The 24,785-nt window shown below is 44.8% G+C and overlaps 2 protein-coding genes across 7 annotated transcripts in view; one reads left to right on the top strand and one right to left on the bottom strand.

Moving 5' to 3' along the window:
- Positions 1–24,785, bottom strand: part of UPB1 (beta-ureidopropionase 1) — a 98,726-nt gene that overhangs the window by 69,846 nt on the left and 4,095 nt on the right. For 2 of the 5 annotated variants that reach the window (XM_085879585.1, XM_085879588.1), the window contains exons 1-2: positions 9,089–9,215; positions 2,439–2,610 (exon numbers count right to left, since the gene is read on the bottom strand). In XM_085879585.1, coding sequence (XP_085735711.1) covers positions 2,439–2,610; positions 9,089–9,192 — 276 coding nt within the window. In that variant the 5' untranslated portion in view covers positions 9,193–9,215. Of the gene's footprint in view, positions 1–2,438; positions 2,611–8,926; positions 9,058–9,088; positions 9,216–24,785 lie in introns of those variants that run through there. The other 3 variants (XM_085879586.1, XM_085879587.1, XM_085879589.1) reach the window with 2 other exon arrangements.
- Positions 18,396–24,785, top strand: part of ZSWIM7 (zinc finger SWIM-type containing 7) — a 28,368-nt gene continuing 21,978 nt past the window's right edge. Inside the window, exons 1-2 of one of the 2 annotated variants that reach the window (XM_085879590.1) lie at positions 18,396–18,526; positions 22,231–22,331. In XM_085879590.1, the coding sequence (XP_085735716.1) occupies positions 22,244–22,331 (88 nt within the window). In that variant the 5' untranslated portion in view covers positions 18,396–18,526; positions 22,231–22,243. Of the gene's footprint in view, positions 18,527–18,571; positions 18,710–22,230; positions 22,332–24,785 lie in introns of those variants that run through there. The other variant, XM_085879591.1, reaches the window with a different exon arrangement.

The raw sequence follows: 24,785 nt of genomic DNA, 5'->3' as shown, positions 1-24,785 counted from the left end.
ATAAACCAATATTCACAAAGTTTCAGAGAAGGAAAGTTTATTCCAAGGAAGTTGATTAATATTGTATTGATATTGATAAATATGACGATAAGCCTGGTGTTGGCGCAGTGGTTCGGGCAGCGGCTTGGGATCCAAAAGGTCCTGAGTTCAAGCCCCGTTGGGCCACTGAATTAATACACCAGGGGGTTGACTCAGCCTGTCATCCTTCCGAGGTTGGCGAAATGAGTACCAGTGTACTGGGCCGGTGTATACCCCGGTTAAAATAGGTGTACCATATCCCTGTGTCGTAAGAGGCGACCCGGGTTGCGTCAGGAAGGGCATCCGGCGTAAAACATGTGCCAAATCAGTATGCGGATCATACGGATGATCCGCTGTGGCGACCCGAACGGGAGCAGCCGAAAGAAGAAGATTGATAAATACGACGATCTGTTCTCTTCGGCCTCCTTTCTGGTCTTGCACCCTCTGCTCCTTCCATGCTTTGCCCCGCTCCCACCACTCACTTGTGAAAGGAAATACCACTTCCTTTCTTCCTCCCATTGTTGCAACGCCAGGCTGCACTCGGATCAGGCATAACTTTTAGTTATTTTTCCGTGTACCATTGACAGTTTTGCTCTGGGTTTTACTCGGTAGTTTTGCGACATTTAAAATGTACAGGAAGTGCCGTTGCATGTCGGATCCACAGAAACGGTCAGGCAGCGCGATCCGAGATTTTTGCCCGTTTTGGTAATGGCGGCCAAGTCCCCTTGTCAGCACAGCGTTACGGGGAAGCATGCACTCTCGGGTTTATATACCGCTCTCTGCTCGACACCAACTGCTCGTGAAACTTTCCTTTCTTTTCCCTCACGTTTTTGTTCCTTCCCCTCATGAGCCTTCTCAGTCTGTCAGTCTTATGCTCAGGCAAGCTTGTCCCATTCGTTTCTCCTTTCTGCTTTCTGAGCCATCTGCTCAGGAGCGCTCTTGTCCCTGCTTGTGCGAGCCCATACCATGTGCTTCTCTTCGCCTTTCTGCTTCTTCACATCAGCTTTCTTTCCCTCCCCCCACAAGCCTTCTCCTCCTCCCATTGGTCCACAGCCGATGGGGGCGGGTGCATGACATCACTTGAGGAAATTTCCACACCATTCTGAGGGAAGTTTCAACAAAGCCCCCACTCCGCCCCTCACACGCCCAAAGCCACAAGGAGAGCCCCCAACCTCCTCCTTCTTATGGAAAACGCCCAGTCGCACTGACTTTCACTGTTTCACACCACGAGAAGCGCTGCGCCTCGCAAGCCACGCTGAGCACCAAGCGCCATGGACATGCATGCGACAGCACCCGATGGGTGACCAAGCAATGCATGGATTGAGGGAACACAGAAAGGAACCCCGCACAACCGAGGGATGACCGAACGGCCACGGGATTGAATGCAAGACCGATGGGGTGAATGAGGGACTGTAGAAAGGATGTTTTATGGAGGGGAGATTATTGGTGGACTGTTGAAACGGGCCAATGGGGGTAATGGAGGGATGATTGAAAGTAGCAGAGGGATTAAACAGAACGATGGTGTTGAAGGAATAAAAATTGAAATTAACAGAAGGGGATGGGGGGAAGACATTACATGGGACAAACAGCCTAGCCAACGCATGCCCCCCAAACAGCTCTTTGACAAGGGACCAAGGACTATCGATACAAAGACTAATGAAATAACTAAAGCCCGGGTCACCTACGTGTCCATGTATGCTCTCCCCCTGGATAAGTTCTCCAAAACCATCACATTATGTATAATTTCAGAACATTTCTTTGAAAGAAGGACAAGGCTGACAAAATGGTACTGCACTAAATGCCTTTTCGTTTGTTATTTTTCAGATCGAATAAACATGATCCATGCGGTTTAAAGCGGGATTGCTGGGACTCTGTTTATTGTTTTAATGACCGTTTCAACGATCCAATACATATACTGTAATCTATATGTAATCCGAGTGATTATATAAACATTTACCGGTTAGCAAGTGCTTTGTTGTTATTTCATGAAACTTTCTTTTAAAGTTATTTCAGACCTAAGAGTATGGAAGAGTTTTCAAAACACACAAGCACAACTTTTTTCCAGAGGGTAAAAAGGAAACTTACTGACAGTGGTACAGAACACAGTAAAATAAAAGAAGAGGTTTTGATGAGGTATATGGGGTTAATTAGGATAGAAGAGATCAGAGGTAGTAAAAGTCGAATTGCATTTCAAAAAGAATTACCTGGTGTGTTGGGTTAAAAACATTGACTTAAAAACAGTCAGCAAGACAATCTGCCTAGAATACAAAACTTTGCAATGAAACTTGTATACTGCATGGCACTACATAACATGAAGGATATTTTGAGAAATTACCTCATTTTTACAACCAAACAAATCATTCGTCACTTCAAATTGAACCAATCAACCAAAATATTTGATGTAGACAGAGAGAATGAACCTGTTGCTCAACAGGAGCTGTTGTTGGAAGAAAGAGACTGTGTTGCAGAAGGCCAACACGCATGTAACGTGGTGGCCTCAGTTGTTCCTTTTGGGCTCCAAGCTTGTAAGCAAGAATATCAAAGCCAGCTGCTTTAGCAAATTTTTGTGCCTCTTCTGAGACCTGCAGAAGCCTGTAATGAGGAAAACATCAATTACCTGATGCTCATGTGTCCTTTTATTTTATACATACCAAATGAGCACCTGCTGAAACAAGATTTTAAAATATGACAGCATGTTGAAAAGTAATGCCTCCTGTTCGTTTTCTCCAAAACAGGTAAAGATATTCAAATGAAACAAAGAAAGATACTAACACCGATCTTTATTCTACCAAGGTGAATATTTATTTCTTAACATAATCACTACTGCAGTCCACACATTCCTGCCAATGTTCAAGTGGTTTTGTGATGCCATCACGATAGAACTGTGGTCCTGGAGACTTAACCAACACTTCACAGGGGCCCTGACATCACTGTCGAAAGAAAAATGTTCTCCACCAAGGTGATCGATAAGTTTGTGGAAGAGATGAAAATCTGGCAAATCAAGTCATGGCTGGTGATCCTTTGTGGTGGTACTACATTGACCATGTCTTCCTCTCAAGATCGTCATGGTGTACCCAACTGTCATCTCCAGTCAGTCATCCCAACTCTCATCTCCAGTGCTTCATGCTTCACAGCACTGACAAGGTCATGCTTTCATTTGCCATATCGACTAACGTAGCACTGAAACATCCAGTGTTAGAATCACGAAACTTCGCACCCAGTTATGGAAGAAATAATGTGTGGACCGCACTTTGTTTAAGTCAAATATTCATCCATCTATCCGTCTATTAGGACCATACTCTGTACAGAGCATCAGTGTTGCCAAAGCAGTCTCCTGGGCTATTGAGCACAATCCTAGAAGGGTCGCCACTCCAACACAAGAATCGAATCCAATTGCTCAGTCATCCAAGCAAGTTAGTTATCATTTTTGCCGACCTCAGAAGGATGACAGGCTAACTCAACCCATCAACCCCACCTGGTATTAATTCAACAACTGAGTGGGATTTGGACTCAGGACCTTAAGACTGTGTTAGGATCCCAAACCCACCACCCTAACCATTAAGCCAACACCAGGAATAATTTGAATATCTTTATCCGTTTTGGAGAAAAATAATAGGACGTATGACTTTTCAGCACACCATTGTACATTATTTGATCTCTTCGCTTCAATTGCAGCAGAACCTTTTTATAACGAAAGCCACTAAATATTAATTTAACCATCTGGAGTGGTCTACAGTGTTGCAGAGTGAAAACAGAAAGGAGGGGAATTTGAAAGTAAACAACAAAGGACAAATGTTGAAACTGTCTCAGGTGGTAAAGCTCTGAAGTGATGTAAACCTTTTGCTTTACAACAAATAGGTAAGGAAATCTTTTTTTCTTTAATCTTTAATGGGGAGTTTGCCACCCATCACAAGACCATTAAGGCCACTCAAAGGAAGGGGCTATAGAAAATAAATTGTGGGAAGGGCAATTACTAGGAAAGGAGATACCTATTCACATCTCTCTTAAACTGGGAAAGGTTGTATGTTTCTGGGAAACTGGATGCAGGAAGGGAATTCCAGAGCTTGGCAGTGCATGGGGGAAAAAAAACTGAAGAAATATTATTAGCTGTTTGATGGTGTATTTTCATGTAAGGATAAAAAGTGAAAATTTGTGAAGAAAGAGATGTTGTAATATTCAGATATATATTTTAAATCAAATTTTAAATGTTTTTTTTTTTTTTTTTGGCAGTTAGTGCTTGAAATTGCACAGATTTGTGTCGTAATTTTCATCCATTTCAATGATCTCTCACACTTTCATAAGCATACTTAATCTGTTAACGGGTGGTATCATTTCACAATGCTTCAAGTTAACAGCACGACAGGATAGGTATAATACAGTCTATAATAATAAAAGTGTGTGTGTGTGTGTGTGTGTGTGTGTCATCCATAACTAAAACTAAAACGGGCACTCAGTAGAGCGCATACCTTCGCCAACGCTACATTTTGCACCCCCCCCCCCCCCAGAAACCGTTGATTGTGAGGATATTTAATCCCATACCACATCTGCCATCTCATATGTGTTATGATGGCTTAAAAACATTAAATTTCCTGCTGTTTGACACTGATTCACGTACATTGTACAATTCCTGTATGAACTCCCTGACCTTTTTGGGTGTCGGTGTCAAGTCAATCTGATGACAACTGGTCACATTATAAGAAATCAAATATTACACATCACAGGATAGGGAATTGAATTCTTAACATTTTGAATCTACTTACATGCAAATTGTATAAGAATTGACCGCGTTATGATAAAGGTCGTTGACCCCCCTGACCTTTGACCCAAACCGCTAACAAAGGTAATGACGTCATTGTGTCATATCATATATCACAAGATTGGGTATTGAATTCACAACATTTTGGCATTTGTTGCATGCAAATTGGATAAAAATCAACCGCACTATGGCAAAATGACGATGTTGACCTTTTCATGAGCTCGACCTTGACCTTTGTACTCTTAATTTTGTAATTGGTATTAGAGTGTGGGGAACAGAACTGTCAACATTTTGGTGTTGGTTTCATGCAAATCGGATAAGAATTGACCGTGTTATGACGAAAACCGCACATTTTGCAATGTTGTGACCCCCCCCTGACCTTTGACTCCCAACCGCTAATAAGGGTTATTACGTCATTGTGTCATGTCACATATCACAAGATGGGGCATTGAATTCTGAACATTTTGGCATTAGTTGCATGCAAATTGGATACAAATTAACCGCGCTATGGTAAAAAGACGATTTTGACCTTTTCATGACATTGACCTTGACCTTTGACCTGATCGCTTCCAAAATCGAATCAAATGGTCCTCGGATAATAACCAATCATCCCACCAAATTTGCTGCGATTCAGTTCAATACTTTTGGAGTTATGCGAATAACAAACAAACAAAAAAATACACATATTCACAAATAAATAAATAAATAAATAAATACACAGCGATCAAAACATAACCTTCACAACAAAGTTTGCGAAGGTAACCATTAAACCCACAAAAGTGGCCCAAAACTTTGCATGAATACAAAGGAAGCTCCAATGGAGTGCATTAATGAAAACTGCATATTTGAGTAAATTTAAACACCTCTTTTGAAGATAATTAAGGAGGTGTTAATCAGGTAAAAACAAGGTCTTTCTCTTTCTCTTTCTCTTTTCTTCTTACTCTCACTCTCACTCTCACTCTCACTCTCACTCTCACTCTCACTCTCACTCTCACTCTCACTCTCACTCTCACTCTCACTCTCACTCTCACTCTTACTCTTACTCTTACTCTTTCTCTCTCTTTCTTTCTCTTTCTCTTCCTCTTCCTCTTCCTCTCTCTCTCTTCCTCCCTCTCTCTCTCTTCCCCTCTCTCTTCCCCTCTCTCTTCCTCTCTCTCACCCTCTCTCTCACCCTCTCTCTTTCTCTCGCTCTCTCTCTCCCTTCCCCTCTCTTCGTATTCCCATCAGCGAAGCGACGGGTGGTATTTGCTTGGAATAAACAAAAACAAGAACTTAAGTCCTCATGGAAGACAGCCCCCAACCACACCTAAAAATGGGAGAGTAGATTTTACCAAAAAAAGTAAAGAAGTAAATAGATAATCAAATTGGTATAAATGGAGTTGTGATAGTAAAAAAGATTCTTGTATAAACAAGTAAAAAAGATATAAAATGTCATAGCCCCCGTTGTTTTTGTAATTTTGCTGTACGGAGTTGTAGGGCTAGTCCAAATTTCATGAACTGTCCAACCAAAATGACGGCCAGCCTACCAGTCGGTCATCTTTAATGAGATCACAAAATAAAGTGAGATGCACATGTATGAAATCATGTACTGTGCTTGCGCCAAGTTTCAACAAAATGGGACCATGCATGTCTGAGAAATGGTTGGGGACACATTTCAGTCACAAAATGGCCACCAGTCAGCCAACTTGGATCTGATTTCGAAAAAAGGCAAGCATATGCAAGCCATCATTCATTATCTGTGTGTCAATTTTGGACAAGATCGGGAAATACATGTTTGAGAAATGGTTGCGGAGAAATGGCGCGGCTTTGGAAATTCCCGCTCGGTTACGCCGGATCCGAGTCGGTAACAGCGGCTCGATTCGGACAAAGCCGAACGAGGGTGTGGCTTCCCCGGTAGCTAGACCGCGTGGCTAATTAGGTGAATTGGAATCAGACAAAAAGACCCCAACCGCGCGGTCGAAATATTGGCATCCACGGTCAATTAAGGGACCCGTCGACTTCGGAGTTATCCGGAGTGACAACCTTCAATTCCGGGTATTTGGTGGGAGACGGCCCAACTGCTCCATCTAGCGGTCATCCTCGCTACCGAACCCCGGCACTACAACAATCCCCCCCCCCCATATTTCCGTAGGGTGCTCAAGGTCTGCCAGCAACCCCCTTCTGATAAAACTACCAAAATCCAGAATCACTGCTCACCTTCACTCTTTCATTCCTCTGTTTTTCCCCACCTTTGGAACACACTCTTCAATTCCATTCTTCCCTCCAGGTCTTCAAAATAGCTGTTCTCCACCATCTCATATCTTCCCCATCCAAAACCATGATCTTTTCTACCCCCATTAATCCACCCCAAACCCAGCTCCTTCAAATTCCCTGCTTTCCTTCCTGAAAGTCCCTGTCAAGTAAGGACCTGAAAGTCCCTGCACATAGACATGACAGAAGTAAATAGACACCATGATTTTAAAATAATTTATTTATTTAACATTTGAAGAACATTTGATCCATTTTAGTACATACACGAGTATTTTGTGGACTTGCCATTTTCAGATTTCAATGCTTTTACTCTTACAGGCATAGAACGAATGAGTTCCGAAATTTTCTTTTGTGGCATTTCTGCCCAGGCTTCACGCAAAAAGTTTATCAATTCTGTCCGTAATGTGGGTTTCCTGAACTTTTTCCACACAGCTCGATCCAAAATGGCCCTAGAGGTGTTCAATGGGATTAATGTCAGGAGACTGACTTGGCCATCAAAGTCACTTGATCCCATTTCTGTCCTGTCATTCTTTGGTCTTTTTTGTAGTCTGGCATGGAGCTCCATCTTCCATGAACAGAGTGTTGTTTTTGACCATCTGACCAGTGAAGAAGATGAGGAGACGTCCATCCTCAAGGATAGAAATGTATATCGTAGAGTTGATGTTGCCAACACACTCCACAAGCTCTGACCGACCAGTGCTCCAGATTGCTGCTCATACCATCACTGAAAAAACACCATGTTTGACAGTTGGCTGCAATCGTTTCAAAGAGAACTCTTGACTGGGAAGTCTCCAGACACATCCACATCCACCATCAGAAAATTGAGTAAATTGGGACTCATCTGAAAAAATTACAGTTTGCCAAAACTCCAAGGGTTTGGTGGCCATCTCGTCAGCCCACTTCTTTCTCCTTTGAATGTTGGCTGGTCTTCGAAGAGGTTTTCTCCGAGCTGCTCTCCCATAGTTACCCAGTTGATGAAGGTACCACGTGGCAGTTCTTGAGCAAACTTGGACCTCCTCTGTAACATCTGCTGCCTTGCAACGTGGAGTTTTATCAATGGACCGCTTGACAGCTCGTAGACACCATTCTGAGGGCCCAGGTCGACCAGAAAAGGAAGCTGTGGGTCCCTTGCCTTCGCTGGTGAATTACACAATCACCCGATTGACCGTAGAAAGCGGAATGCCAAGGCTCTGAGCTATCTGATGCTGGCTGACTCCATCTTCCGTTTGGCCAACAGTTCGTCCTCTTTGAAAACCGCAAAGGTCATGTGCTCCCTGGATTTGAGACAGAGTTAATTGTTGTACACGACCCAGGAACTCGTTTCTGCAAATTAATAGTTGAATAGTAGGACAAATCACTGAGTAAAACTTGCTTTATACAGATGACATGAATAAATATAAGGTGTCTATTTACTTCTGTCATGTCCCTGTCGTGTCCATCTTGTTTACCCCGTGTACCCCACCCCATTCCTCTTCCTCCTTCAGATCTCCTCACGTCTCTGTTCCCCACTGTTTTGTCCTTCCCTCTCCCACCCCTCTTGTCTCTTGCTCCCATTGTTGTACATTTCTGTGCGTTAGCTCTCATACGAGCTTTGATGATGTCCACAAAAAAAAAAAATTATGATCAACTTTAGGCCATTATCTGTCGATAGACCAAACTTTCTGTTGAGGGAACCATTTTCACGCAAAGACCAAAAAAACCCTTAAAGGTCAAGGTCATTGAAAGGTCAATATTTATTAAAAAAAAAAATTATATATATATATATATATATATATATATATATATATATATATATATATATACAGTATTCGGTGGAAGAAATTTCAGTTAGGTAAAAATAAAATAAAAATAAGTAAGGAGACGTGGATTACTCTCCACCAAACATTCCGACAGGGCTTTTACCTGGATCTCGTAAAACAATGAAAAGGTAAAAGTTACGAAAGGAAGACAAACTCCATCCAAGGAAACATATACCCAGTGTTTAAACGTCTACAACTCTCGCTGTTAGTTGAAAACTTGTTGGCAGTCCAGACCTTTTGGGGGGGGGGGGGGGGATTCACTCACTCGCTCTCTCCGCCGAACAATATCCGTCTGACCTCAGACAGCTCAGCAGGAGGAAGGTGTTTCTCCAAACAATGTTCGAGGGAGTGCATGCTCACTTCAGCCATGACGACAGTCTAAAGGGGTGTGGCTAAAAGTACACAAAAGCGAAGATTGTTGTTGTTGTTGTTGTTGTTGTTATAATGGTGGGGTGGTGCTGGTGTCTACGTCCATTCCATCAAATGGGGCCACACACAAAAAAGATAAAGAGAATTACAAGGGCATTCGGTAGAGCGCATACCTCCACCACATAATGCCTGATCCACGAGAACATATTGGGCCCAATCCATTTTTGAAATATCATGCTGGACAGTACTATATCGTTTTAGTCCTATCCCTCAATGGTGATTCGAATGTTCACCAACATTTAATCAGTTCGTCCTTGTCACACACCCAACGTGTCCACCAAATTTCATCTGGATCCGTCCAAAACTTTTTGAGATATCGTACTGCACACAGACAGACAGACAAACAAACAAACAGACAAACAGACAGAAAGAAAGGGGTGAAAACAAAACCTCCTTCACCTTGGGTGGTGGAGGTAAAAATAAACATGAGGTTATTGAAAGACTAAGGCACAAATATTAAGCCAATAAATCCATCAAAACATGAGCATCGAAGCAGCAATCTCCAAACTGCTTTCTACAGCAACTGTGAGAACAACTAGTTGAACCGAACTAGGGTTGCCAGTTTGGACTTTTTACGACCAAATTCGCCGCTTTTGGCCTTTTCGTTGTTGGTTAACCAACAAATACAAAAGGTGCCAGCCAAATCATTTTTTAGCCTTTTTGGTATTTTTCAATAAAACTTGGCCTTTTTTATTACCAGCCGAAAGGCCAAATTGCTTTCGACCATAGTGACCATAGCCAATCAGAGCCATGAGTCCCAAGCGCCAAGCCATCCCTTTCCCACCTGCATGTGTACATTCCTCATGCACTGGTGTAATGTCCACGAGCGCTTGTGCTGTCACAGCACGCATGCACTTGGTCGATGGGTCACGTGTCGCAGCCGTGGTGTGCAATTCCAAATATGCACTTGGCCGGCGAAATAAGCACGTGGCCGGATATTTGAAGTGATAGATTTCAAAGTATTGCACTCGGAAGGGCGCCCTTTGAGAACTTTTCCATAAATCGACTCGGTGCAACCATGAGGCACGTGGTCAACCTGTTGGCCTCCTCCACTCACGAGGTGCCCTCGCTGAGAGAATCTGTTGAGCAGGATTCTCAAAAATGTGTGGACTTTTCGAATTTTGGCTTTCTTCAAAACGATTTGGCCAATTGTCATCGATTTGGCCAACAGCCGAAAATAAAAAACCTGCAGCCCTGGATTGAACTGTACAAGGCAGGTGGTTTGCTGGATCGCTGACACCATGCTTTTCAGTGCGTTTCTCAGGTGCACCCCGCTCGAATTTCGTGAACAATGCAGAAAAAAGTGTTCGATGGCTTTGTGGGATGTGACAGGTGATCTGTTGCATGATAAAAAAAAAAAAATGCAAAAGATATTTTCACCAAGTTCAAATGACAGTGACCACCCAAGCCTGAGACAGTTCACAAGACCTCACGTTTCCTCCACGAGTTATAACAGCAATGGGTCCCCAAAGTGGCTGGGCCAAGATTCGAATCCAGGTAAGACAGCTCAAAGATGAGTGTGTGGACTTCCCGGCCACCCTGCCAGCATTAGCAAGGCACTCGGTGAATCTGATAACATGAGAACTGATAATGGAACCAAGTCAGAAACCCAAACCACTGCATGTAGAAGAAGAAATCTTTCTGCTGTGAAGGCACAGAGAAATCATCTTGTATATCTATCCTACCTGACCGTGAGTATTTCAGCTCCAGCAAATAAAAGTTTGAGGCTGTCCTATCACGAATCCAGTCTTGAGAACTAGATTTGCTGCAACGCTGTTGCAAAAAAATACTTGGAGTGTGTATCTCTTACAATTACATCCGTTGACCACATCGCAATTTCAAGGCTACAAAATTAGAAGAGACTCTTAGCAAAAGCTATTTTACTACTAACATTCTGGCTCTTACTAAGATTCTGCTCTGATTGGCAGAGAAGGAAATACAAGACAGCAACAGTAGCTGGCTTATACACACTGAGCGGCCAAAGTCCAAACGCGCCTGTTTGTAGGAATTCCTTTGCATGTACATTACTTGCTTTTTCCTCGAGTATTGACTCGAGCTGTAACCATGACATTTGAGCGAGAAGAAAGAGCATTTTGAATTAAATTGTGTGTACAGTGAGTGTTTTAGGTGGAAAAAAAAAAAGCGACACAAAAGAAGATTACATTGTTTTCATGAGACCTGGCATTGGTTTAACGGTTGAGGTGGCTGGCTAAAGATCCTCTCATCTCGGGACTTGAGTTGAAGCCCCCTGTCGGGCCATTGAATCAACACGAGGTGGGGTAGACTCATCGGTGAAATAAGTTCCAGCTCATTGGTCACAGGGGCACTGCATCAGTGGCATAGTCAGGCCCCCAGAAAATGATGCAGCCAAGCAGACACAAGCTGCATACGAATAAAGAAATTGTTTTCATGGTGTGTACCATTAATAACGAAACGACTGAAATGACATCATATTGCCCAATTGTCACCTTAGGTGTAAATAATAAAACTATACAACAATGGAGTGTAATTAAAGGAGGTGGGATTATAAATACGGAAGATGGATGAAAAGTGAAGGCTTGATGTAATATTGCTGGTCTTGGTCTAGCATATGCCATCTGTTAAAATACTGGACTTGATTTTATCTATTTACGAGCAAATACCACCCGTCGCTTCGCTGACTGGAATACTAAGGGGTGAGGGGGAGAGAGAAGGGTGGGGGAGAGAGAGGGGGGGGGAGTGAAGAGGTGGAGGAGAAAATAAAGAGGAGGGAAGGGAAGACAGTGTGAGGTGAGAGGAAGGGAAGGGAAGGCAGACGTGTGGTGGAGCGTTAATTACGATTATACTGTTTCATCAAAATTATTCCGCATACAATAACAGTGAAGATGGAAACAAAATAGACTGAAATCCATTTCTACCAGTCATGCTATAAACACAGTCCAGAAACAAATACCGCCCAGACACGTCCGGAGACAAAACCCGCCGAATGCATCCAGAGCCAAGTTGTCCGGAAACAAACACTGCTCGGACACATCTGAAGACAAACTCCCATCTGGAGACAAACTCTTGTCCGGACACGTCCAGAGACAAACTCTGTCCAGAGCCAAACTCCCGTCTGGAGACATCCGGAGACATCCGGAGACAAATTCCCGTCCGGACATAAATACTGCCTTGACGGACGCAGAGCCAAGCTGTCGGAAGACAAACACTGCCGAGACAGGTCTAGAGACAAACACCAACTGGATTCATCTGGAGTCAAGCTGTCCAGGGACAAACTCCCTGTCCCATACAAACTCCCTGTCCATCCCTGACAAACTCCCTGTCCCAAACTCCCATCTGGAGTCAAGCTGTCCAGGGACAAACTCATCTGGAGTCAAGCTGTCTGGACATGTCCGGAAACAAACTCCCATTTGGACACGTCCGGAGATAAACTCCCATCCGAAGATAAACTCCCATCCGGACAAAAACACCGCCCGGATGCGTCCGGAGACCAACACCGCCCAGACGGGTCCAGAGACCAACAACGCCCGGATGCATCCAAAGACAAACTCCTGTCCGGACATAAATACCACCCAGATACGTTTGTATACAAACACCGCCCCTAGGCATCCGGAAACAAACACTGCCCGGATGCGTCCGGAGACAAACACCGCTCAGACACGTCCAGAGACAACCTCCAGTCCAGATATAACCACCATCTGGATATGTCCATAGACAGAGACAGACAGTAAGAGAGGGGAGGGGAGAGTGAGAGAGGTGTTGGAGGAGGTTGTTACACTGTATTGGGAGGGGGTAGAGGAGTTAGCAGAGTTAAGATGTTATGCTTTATGAACAATACCACACACACACACACACACACACACACACACACACACACACACACACACACACACACACACACACACAATATCAGCACTTTTTGGGGAATGGGCAGATTAGAGTCAGTGTGATTACCGATTACAGTGCGTACTGTCTACAACCCAAAAACCTTGAGGAGCTTTCACTGAAAAACAACGTTATATTTATACAGAAGTCGAATGTTATTGTACAACAACTCGCTCAGAGGTGACGGAGCACGAACCACTCGCTCGGGGGTGACGGAGCACGAACCACTCGCTCGGGGGTGACGGAGCACGAACCACTCGCTCGGGGGTGACGGAGCACGAACCACTCGCTCGGGGGTGACGGAGCACGAACCACTCGCTCGGGGGTGACGGAGCACGAACCACTCGCTCGGGGGTGACGGAGCACGAACCACTCGCTCAAGATGGCGGAGCACGAACCACTCGCTCAGGATGATGTGGCGTGGCAAAAGCGTCCAATGTGAGTGAACGATTCACTCAGAATGATGTGGCGCAGTACCACTATCAATGATAACTGGTGCACTTGGAAAGTGGTTTAAGCACTCCAATTAAATGGAGTTGATCAGGATCCAAAATGGTTGATCAGGAACGGTTAGCCAGGCTGTCGCTGCATGCCATATAGGATCCCTTTAACTTTAAAGCCCGTCTTCCGCACACATTCAGCAGTTAAATAAATAAAATGAATTTGTTCAAAGAATGACTTTATCCACACAAGAGTTGCAGTTTAATGTCGAACTACCCTGCAGACATCGCAAAGTTTAATCACCCGTGAAATCAACATAATCCACCATGTTGCCTGCTCGTCTGTGCATGCGTCACGTGGTACAACGTTATAAATTTATTTTATAACGTCCGCTTTTCACCAGATTTGCTTTGATTCCCTGTAGAGCACCGAGCGAAACCTGAAAATATCGACACCGATCCGGCAGACGCTTTGGATAGACAGTCCCTCTCGTTCTTGGGGACAGGTTGTGATGTCTTGTAGTGAATATATTAAATCATGTAGCTCAATGAAGCCGGTTAATTTAGTTACGTTCTAAATGTTTTGTTCACTCAATATAATTCTCCAAACAGTAGAAAAAGATAAGTTTAGTGTTTGGGAAATATCACATTTTCTTGTGTATATATGGAGGAGGAAACATAGCCTTGCTTGCTGAAAGTAAATAGATATATCGGCTTAGTTATAAGATTCCTTATTGCTTTAAATTATCAGATTTCACTCCATATTTTAACACTTATATCATCCGGGCGATATCCGATCCTCAAAGCCGAAATAATATTTTGATGATACACTTTAATTAGTCCGTGAGAGTACATCATGGAAAATTGTATCATGTCATGCCTGAAATCGCTCCAAGGTCCTAATGTGAAAACGATAATACTTACAAAAGTGATGTGTACAACGATTCGTAGCTATGAAGAACAGGCATTCGATAACATGAGTGAGGAAAGTGAAAAATAACTTTATCGTTAAGAAATCGCTGTGGCACGTTACAAGTCAAGGCGTGGTTGAGCAGGCCAAAAAACATGGCGGCTTCAAACCCCAGCGTGGTTGAGCAGGCCAAAAAACATGGCGGCTTCAGACCTCAGCGAGGTCTGAAACTCTACCCCCCGCCAAGTTAATCATACCTTGAGACCCCATAGAGAGCGGAGACTGACGATCGCCTAATGAAGGATACAATTAATTAATGCCATTAATTATCTTTAAAAGGGATGTTTTAATTAACCCAAACATCCAATTTTCACTCTTGCACTTCCTTGAAGTTTTCTGAGTATGCATGAAAAGTTTCAGGCTTCTTGGTTTTATAGTTTTGGAGTTATGCAAAAAAAACCACACACACACACACACACACACACACACACACACACACACACACACACACAATGGCTGCTGCTTGCATCATGTTCTGGGGGCACAGCTGTGCCACTCATGCAATGCTCCCCTGTTATCAATCAGCTGGTACTAATTTTGCTGACTGTGGAAGAATGACAGGCTGAGTCAACTCACCTGGTGTTAATTCACCAGTGGGACCTCAAGACACTAACATCTTAACCGTTAAGCTAACACCAGGCTAAACCACATGATGTTAAAACTGGTTACTAAGTACAGTACAGCACAGACAACCTTTGTACGTGGAGAATTCACTTTGCAAGGAAGCCTAAAAGGGAGGGAGGGGAGGAGGTGATTAAAGAGGTTGCAAGAGAATCAGACAATTGTATTCATTGATTAAATATTATGTTTTAACTTCGTGTTTTTCCATTTCGCTATCCCCGTCTCTTTCTTTCCTGGGAGTCTTTGACCCAGAAATTAAAGTTTGGTGCTGATCTGAGGGAGATGGAGAGAGGGGAGAGAGGAGGAGAGAAAGACGGAGAGAGGCGAGAGATCATAAGAGAGAGAGATAGATAGATAGATAGAGGGCGATAGAGAGAGAGAGAGAGGGCGAGAGAGAGAGAGGGCGAGAGAGAGAGAGAGGGCGAGAGAGAGAGAGAGAGAGAGAGAGAGAGAGAGAGAGAGAGAGAGAGAGAGAGAGAGAGAGAGAGAGAGAGAGAGAGAGAGAGAGAGAGAGAGAGAGAGAGAGAGAGAGAGAGAGAGAGAGAGAGAGAGAGAGAGAGAGAGAGAGAGAGGGAGAGAGAGAGAGAGAGAGAGAGAGAGAGAGAGAGAGAGAGAGAGAGAGAGAGAGAGAGAGAGAGAGAGAGAGAGAGAGAGAGGGCGAGAGAGAGAGAGAGAGGGCGAGAGAGAGAGAGAGAGAGAGAGAGAGAGAGAGAGAGAGAGAGAGAGAGAGAGAGAGAGAGAGAGAGAGAGAGAGAGAGAGAGAGAGAGAGAGAGAGAGAGAGAGAGAGAGAGAGAGAGAGAGAGAGAGAGAGAGAGAGGGCGAGAGAGAGAGAGAGAGAGAGAGAGAGAGAGAGAGAGAGAGAGAGAGAGAGAGAGAGAGAGAGAGAGAGAGAGAGAGAGAGAGAGAGAGAGAGAGAGAGAGAGAGAGAGAGAGAGAGAGAGAGAGAGAGAGAGAGAGAGAGAGAGAGAGAGAGAGAGAGAGAGAGAGAGAGAGAGAGAGAGAGAGAGAGAGAGAGAGAGAGAGAGAGAGAGAGAGGGCGAGAGAGAGAGAGAGAGAGAGAGAGAGAGAGAGAGAGAGAGAGAGAGAGAGAGAGAGAGAGAGAGAGAGAGAGAGAGAGAGAGAGAGAGAGAGAGAGAGAGAGAGAGAGAGAGAGAGAGAGAGAGAGAGAGAGAGAGAGAGAGAGAGAGAGAGAGAGAGAGAGAGAGAGGGCGAGAGAGAGAGAGAGAGAGAGAGAGAGAGAGAGAGAGAGAGAGAGAGAGAGAGAGAGAGAGAGGGCGAGAGAGAGAGAGAGAGAGAGAGAGAGAGAGAGAGAGAGAGAGAGAGAGGGAGAGAGAGAGAGAGAGAGAGAGAGAGAGAGGGCGAGAGAGAGAGAGAGAGAGAGAGAGGGAGAGAGAGACAGAGAGAGAGAGAGAGAGAGAGAGAGAGAGAGAGAGAGAGAGAGAGAGAGAGAGAGAGAGAGAGAGAGAGAGAGAGAGAGAGAGAGAGGGCGAGAGAGAGAGAGAGAGAGAGAGAGAGAGAGAGAGAGAGAGAGAGAGAGAGAGAGAGAGAGAGAGAGAGAGAGAGAGAGAGAGAGAGAGAGAGAGAGAGAGAGAGAGAGAGAGAGAGAGAGAGAGAGAGAGAGAGAGAGAGAGAGAGAGGGAGAGAGAGAGAGAGAGAGAGAGAGAGAGAGAGAGAGAGAGAGAGAGAGAGAGAGAGAGAGAGAGAGAGAGAGAGAGAGAGAGAGAGAGAGAGAGAGAGAGAGAGAGAGAGAGAGAGAGAGAGAGAGAGAGAGAGAGAGAGAGAGAGAGAGAGAGAGAGAGAGAGAGAGAGAGAGAGAGAGAGAGAGAGAGAGAGAGAGAGAGAGAGAGAGAGAGAGAGAGAGAGAGAGAGAGAGAGAGAGAGAGAGAGAGAGAGAGAGAGAGAGAGAGAGAGAGAGAGAGGGCGAGAGAGAGAGAGAGAGAGAGAGAGAGAGAGAGAGAGAGAGAGAGAGAGAGAGAGAGAGAGAGAGAGAGAGAGAGAGAGAGAGAGAGAGAGAGAGAGAGAGAGAGAGAGAGAGAGAGAGAGAGAGAGAGAGAGAGAGAGAGAGAGAGAGAGAGAGAGAGAGAGAGAGAGAGAGAGAGAGAGAGAGAGAGAGAGAGAGAGAGAGAGAGAGAGAGAGAGAGAGAGAGAGAGAGAGAGAGAGAGAGAGAGAGAGAGAGAGAGAGAGAGAGAGGGCGAGAGAGAGAGAGAGAGAGAGAGGGCGAGAGAGAGAGAGAGAGAGAGCGAAAGAGAGAGAGAGAGAGAGAGAGCGAAAGAGAGAGAGAGAGAGAGAGAGGGAGAGAGAGAGAGAGAGAGGGCGAGAGAGAGAGGGAAAGAGAGAGAGAGAGAGCGAGAGAGAGCGAAGGAGAGAGAGAGAGAGAGAGAGAGAGAGAGAGAGAGAGAGGGCGAGAGAGGGCGAGAGGGCGAGAGGGCGAGAGGGCGAGAGGGCGAGAGGGCGAGAGGGCGAGAGGGCGAGAGGGAGAGAGGGAGAGAGAGAGAGAGAGAGAGAGAGAGAGAGAGAGAGAGAGAGAGAGAGAGAGAGAGAGAGAGAGAGAGAGAGAGAGAGAGAGAGAGAGAGAGAGAGAGACAGGCAGACAGACAGACAGACAGACAGACAGACAGACAGACAGACAGACAGTGAGTGAGTTCCTTTCTTGACACTGATAAGTATTAAAAGTACAGAACACGGTAAAAAACCACAGGTTGGTAATAATAGTAAAATTTTCGATGGTTTATCACGGGTCGCAGTTCCTGGTAAGGGAAATCATATTTATTGTTAACTGTAAAAACCCGTTGTCATCCATCCGTGGATTAAGTGGACGTCCCCTCATAATGTGCGATGTTGTGGTTGGTTTTGGGGTTTTTGTGAAACTGTAGTGGGCGGTTTGTGGTTAGTGATGTGTGATTTTGTCATACTATTTCAGTGGTTCTGTGTCGTGGGCGGTTTGTGGTTAGTAGTTTGCGGATTTGTACGTCATGGTTCGCAGATTTTGCTTCGATACCGCCCGTGGGTCCGAATGGGAAGGTTTGTCGTTTGTACAACACGTGTAATAATCGCGGCCTCTGTGATTTACTGATACTGTACTCGGTGGTGGACGTGAGTGGACGTGAGTGGTCGCTCGTCTTTACGTGTGTGACTTCACAATGACCGTCGCTGCGTTGAAATGTCGGACGACGATAAATGAATATTCGAACCACTCACTTCACATCATCACAGTTCGCCAGAAATATCAGCCAATCAGTTGAGACGTCGCAATCTACTCCCTGATTGGACGAGGACGAGCGCCATCCCCTGATTGGCTGGTTTGAGTTTTACCGAGGGTGTTCATTTGAAACGCGATTCCAACCGACGCAACGTGGGCCTTGTGGTTTCGCGATGCTGTGAGGAAGCCGCGTGTTTTATTTCATGGCGTTTCGGAGTCTCGTTTCGCGTTTCCTCGTGCTCTGGTTTTTTTTTTTCATGGCGTCGTGTGACGTCAAAGTTCCTCACAGCACATTACCAACCATCGCGGGAAAACGATCCCCTTTAATCATCTCGAGTCGAACGTCATGCCTGGCCTGCCGGTTGGTGAAAGACTTGTCCCAAAAATGTATCCTGGCTGACGCCGCAAGAAGGTTGGAATAATTGTGGTTGCTGGAGGAGGAGAATTGCAGTCGTGACTGGAATTAGTTGTTCGGGAAGTCGAGATTCCATGAGGCAGTTCCTGCTCGACAGGGAATCCAAGATACGTGGAGTTTTATACATCTTGTCAAAATGGAGGGAGGGGGAGGGGTGGGGATTGGTTCAGGGCAACCTGGATGGTCTTCACCTCCTCCATTACTCACTTCTTCTTCCTCGAGAGGCCACAATTGTTCCTACGTTCTTGCGGGGTTGGCCAGGGGAAGCCTGTCCCAAGTCTTTTACGAACCGGCTGTCCAGGCCTGACGTTCTATTAAGGTTATGGTGGGAAAGTGTTCAGGGTGCCGGCGATAGCTCACATACTCTTCGTGAAGGACTCTGTGGGATCTTTAACGTCCATCTACTAATGGAGACCTCACATACTCTTCATAAAGGACTCTGGGATCTTTAACGTCCACCTACTAATGGATAGCTCACATACTCTTCATAAAGGACTCTGGGATCTTTAACGTCCACCTACTAATGGATAGCTCACATACTCTTCGTGAAGGACTCCATGGGATCTTTAACGTCCACCTACTAATGGATAGCTCACATACTCTTCGTGAAGGACTCTGTGGGATCTTTAATGTCCACCTACAAATGGATAGCTCACATACTCTTCATAAAGGACTCTGTGGGATCTTTAATGTCCACCGACAAATGGATAGCTCACATACTCTTCGTGAAGGACACCGTGGGATCTTTAACGTCCCCCTACAAATGGATAGCTCACATACTCTTCGTGAAGGACACCGTGGGATCATTACTGTCCACCTACAAATGGATAGCTCACATACTCTTCGTGAAGGACACCGTGGGATCTTTAACGTCCACCTACAAATGGATAGCTCACATTCTCTTCGTGAAGGACACCGTGGGATCTTTAACGTCCACCTACAAATGGATAGCTCACATACTCTTCGTGAAGGACACCGTGGGATCTTTATCGTCCCCCTACAAATGGATAGCTCACATACTCTTCGTGAAGGACACCGTGGGATCTTTAACGTCCACCTACAAATGGATAGCTCACATTCTCTTCGTGAAGGACACCGTGGGATCTTTAACGTCCACCTACAAATGGATAGCTCACATTCTCTTCGTGAAGGACACCGTGGGATCTTTATCGTCCCCCTACAAATGGATAGCTCACATTCTCTTCGTGAAGGACACCGTGGGATCATTACTGTCCACCTACAAATGGATAGCTCACATACTCTTCGTGAAGGACACCGTGGGATCTTTAACGTCCACCTACAAATGGATAGCTCACATACTCTTCGTGAAGGACACCGTGGGATCTTTAACGTCCACCTACAAATGGATAGCTCACATTCTCTTCGTGAAGGACACCGTGGGATCATTACTGTCCACCTACAAATGGATAGCTCACATACTCTTCGTGAAGGACACCGTGGGATCTTTAACGTCCACCTACAAATGGATAGCTCACATTCTCTTCGTGAAGGACACCGTGGGATCTTTAACGTCCACCTACAAATGGATAGCTCACATACTCTTCGTGAAGGACACCGTGGGATCTTTATCGTCCCCCTACAAATGGATAGCTCACATTCTCTTCGTGAAGGACACCGTGGGATCATTACTGTCCACCTACAAATGGATAGCTCACATACTCTTCGTGAAGGACACCGTGGGATCATTACTGTCCACCTACAAATGGATAGCTCACATACTCTTCGTGAAGGACACCGTGGGATCTTTAACGTCCACCTACAAATGGATAGCTCACATTCTCTTCGTGAAGGACACCGTGGGATCATTACTGTCCACCTACAAATGGATAGCTCACATACTCTTCGTGAAGGACACCGTGGGATCTTTAACGTCCACCTACAAATGGATAGCTCACATTCTCTTCGTGAAGGACACCGTGGGATCTTTAACGTCCACCTACAAATGGATAGCTCACATACTCTTCGTGAAGGACACCGTGGGATCTTTATCGTCCCCCTACAAATGGATAGCTCACATTCTCTTCGTGAAGGACACCGTGGGATCATTACTGTCCACCTACAAATGGATAGCTCACATACTCTTCGTGAAGGACACCGTGGGATCATTACTGTCCACCTACAAATGGATAGCTCACATACTCTTCGTGAAGGACACCGTGGGATCTTTAACGTCCACCTACAAATGGATAGCTCACATTCTCTTCGTGAAGGACACCGTGGGATCATTACTGTCCACCTACAAATGGATAGCTCACATACTCTTCGTGAAGGACACCGTGGGATCTTTATCGTCCACCTACTAATGCTAGCAGACGAGATGCCCAGTTTAATGTCCATCTCAGAGACGGCACACACGTTGACGAATCGCCCTGCCTGTGAAACCCTAGGGTGACAGTTTATAATGTATTCGAACCAGCTTTGAGGGGATTGTGCATACCTCTTGCCTATCCTCTTAGCCCTGGAAAAATATTATTTACGAATCATAAATTGCACCTTTAATCAGCAAAAAAAAAAAACCTTTACATGCGGATTCAAAACTCAGGATCCAATATTTGTCCATGATTGAGGATGCAAAACACGATTAAGGTGTTTGTCATTTGGCACTTTCTTCTGCTCGAACCAGCAGCCTCCCTCACTCACAATGGATTTATGAAATGGGTTTAATGATCATCTGCAGAAACTTCCTTGGACAACATATTTTCCCTTCGTTGTTCCTTGTTCAAAGTATTACGCTTGACTTCCCTGGAGTTGTTCTCATCAACGCCACTGTTACCTCTTTTCTCGTTGCCCACAGATATTTCTCGAATGTAATCGCACGCTTCGCCGTAGAGAGGATGTTGTGATTGAACAACGACTGGACCTCATGGGAAAAATATGTGTGTGTAAAGAAATTGGAGAAAGCAGCATTTGAAACTGTTCATGGACCACTTTTTAATAAATACATCTTCCCTAAAACTTGGAGCACAAGTAAAATCCTCTTTCAGTTACCAGTCGCCGTTCAACAGGAACTTAAACTTAAACATACGATCGCCAAAGATTAAGCCATTGGTGTTGCTGAACAGTGTGCCTGGCTTTGAAAAGGTTATTTGTTTGGATTTTGGCTGAAGTCCTGGAAAATATTGAAGTAAGAAGAATAAACATTTAGCAGCTGGGATATTCATTTTCGGAAGCAGCCCTCTTTCCTCATTTCCATCTCCTTCCCGACTTCACTCACATGCGATGGTGTTTCTTTGTTCATTTTTATAATTAGTGTCTCGGGGGAGTATTCTGTGCTACTGTGGAAATGGAATGTATGATACAAAAGTACATGAGGATACTAGGCTGAAACCTGTGCTCCCTGATTTTACGATTCATTAACTTGATTTACAACTGCTCAGAAGGGAAACAAATCATAATCCAATATTTTTTAATGCTGAAGCTACATATGTGTGACTGGTGTGTTCCAGGTGTAAGATGTAGATGAAGATTAATATGGAGAGCACAATGCCTCAGATAGCTGCACAGCTATTGACGGAGGTGCGGAGAAATGTCCAGGAACTTGGTCATGGTGAGCACACAGAACAATGGTCACAATCTAAGCCAATACAATAAAGTGTCTGTGAACAGAACATATTGTTACGTTTGAGGGGGGGGGGTATGCATTCAAAGGGTAATTAGGATGTTTAATTAGGTATGCCATGCTGTTCGAGTTTACCAGGATCTCGATGTAATAAGTAGCAATTCAGTGGTGATAAGTTGTCTAGTAAATGTTCATTTCTTCAAGGGGGGAATGATAATTGTCACGTAATTAGATAGGGACATGGGATAGGGTAAGTGTGTCTGCGTAAACCCCTTTTAGTAGTCCCTGGAGGCTGGCCGTGACGTCACAGGACAGTGCTGCGGATGGCTCCGCCCCGTGATCACGATTGGCGGAAGGCGACGGCGGTGGGCCAATAAACGGCTCGATTGGAAGTGACGAGGACGGGAGGATAAAAAGGTTCTGTTCGGGGTCGAAAAGGAAGAGGAAGAAGATCGGGACAAAAAGATCGTGTTTTTTTTGGTGTGGAGGCTGTTGCGCGGAGAGCGTGCTTGTTGTTGTGCTGATTCGATCGTGTTCTTCATCTTGTCTTGGAGCCTTGCTGAACCTCGTGCCTCACCTTGGTTGGCTCTGGGGTTCTGCTGACTCGGAGTACGGGGTCGAACGGCGGGCGGACCTGCCTCCCTCTCCTGTTCGCAATTTGGCGCCAGAACTGGTTCCCTGGCGGCGGTGAGCGGACTTGGGCCAAGACCAGGAGGTCGACAGCACCACGGTTTCTCCTGCCCCCCCCTGACGAGAGCAAGGCCAGCTCGTCCGACGCCAATCCAGGGACAGTTGCGTCCACACCACGGTCCAGCCTGACCACCAGAAATAGCTACGTTGTGTGTGTGTGTGTGTGTGTGTGTGTGTGTGTGTGTGTGTGTGTGTGTGTGTGTGTGTGTGTGTGTGTGTGTGTGTGTGTGTGTGTGTGTGTGTACTTGGCGCCTTAGAGGGTTTGAGAATTGTATATTCATTGGAATTGTCTGTGTTTTCCCCACGCCCGATCCCACACCATCCCGTCGAATCGCCCCGGATCCCTCTTCTTGCCGAGTCTTGTTATTTCTGGTTAATAATAAAAACAAATAAACATCATCAACTCAGTGAAAAGTGACTCGTGCCACCTTCCTCGTCCCGTTTGCGGTAGAGCGATTAGAACCGCCATGTTTGGGTTATACATAAATAAACCGCCTCCATCGTTTCGGCTCATTCTACGTTGGCGGGACTGTTCAAGTCCCATGGACGTCACAATATCATATCCAGAATTGAAAAGAATGTAATTGAAGAGGTGATAATTTCTTTGACGAGATTATGGAATATTATTCTCTGCGAAAGCTAGTGTTGTCCATCCGTCCCCAAAGAAGAAAAGCAATGGATTTTGTTAACGTGAGGTTGTTTACAAGGATGTTCAATGCCGTGAGAAACCAGATGTGGCTGACAATTTGAGTATGCTCTGACAAAAGGCAAACTTTTAGTTGATAAAATGCATTGTTTCCTTGAAGAGTGCTGTAAATGTGGATGTTATCTTACGATAATTCACCGTCCGTCCGTCCGTCTGTTCCCAGGTACCGCAAAAACGGCTGAACCGATCGCAACCATTTTTGGGTGTGTAATCCTGGGACCCTTTGGAGTAAAATAGGCATAAATATAATAACATGACCCCCTTGACGGCTCCCGTAGGGAGCGGGTGCTTCTAGTATAGTTTAATTTTACCCTGCACATGCGAAATGAGAAGTGGGTTTAAGCAATTGGTTCACTTCTGTTTGTTTGTCTGCCTACAAGCATCAGTTTGTGATCGAGGCACAACTTTCGATTGAATGTTATATTTTGAACACAAATCGGAACATGAATCGGAAAATGAACCTGAATCGGAACATGAATAATTACAAACTCCTTTAGCAGTGCTTTGTTTTTTGAATGCATCCCGATCGCACATGTGCAAAGAGGAGCGAGATAATGTTTTTACTCTCTGTCTGTCTGGCAGTCCAACAAAATTGAAAATCATTCCAAATAGGAAAATTAGTTTTTAAGGACGTCAAAAAGAACACAAACAACAAGCACGATAAACTAATGTAACATGTTGGATAGGGTGGTTTTAGAAGACCGAAAAATGGCATCAACGGCGTTAAACGTCAAAAATAATTTTTCCATGACCTTTCAAATATTTATTTTATTTCTATTGAATTATATACCTGAACACAGCAGAACACAAATCACCTTTTTGTCACTTTCAAAACCACTCTGTTTAGTAGTACATGGACAAAATATTTCTGCATTTTACATCGTCATGACGAATCAAATTTGCCAATCGTAGACCCTGCCCATGTCCTCCTTTCTCGAGTCTGCTTGGGGTCAGGTGTTCTTTGAAATGTCTAGTTTTATTTATGTAAGCAGTCACTTGAGTGCCACATAAGTACACCAATGGCATTGCTAATGTTGTTATTAACC

Source organism: Eptatretus burgeri, chromosome 4 (genome assembly GCF_056783735.1).
Source record: "Eptatretus burgeri isolate ZD-2024b chromosome 4, Ebu_testis_v1, whole genome shotgun sequence".
Classification (NCBI taxonomy): domain Eukaryota; kingdom Metazoa; phylum Chordata; class Myxini; order Myxiniformes; family Myxinidae; genus Eptatretus; species Eptatretus burgeri.
The sequence above is the reverse complement of the archived record's forward strand: the minus strand, read 5'-3'. Positions and strand labels throughout refer to the sequence as shown.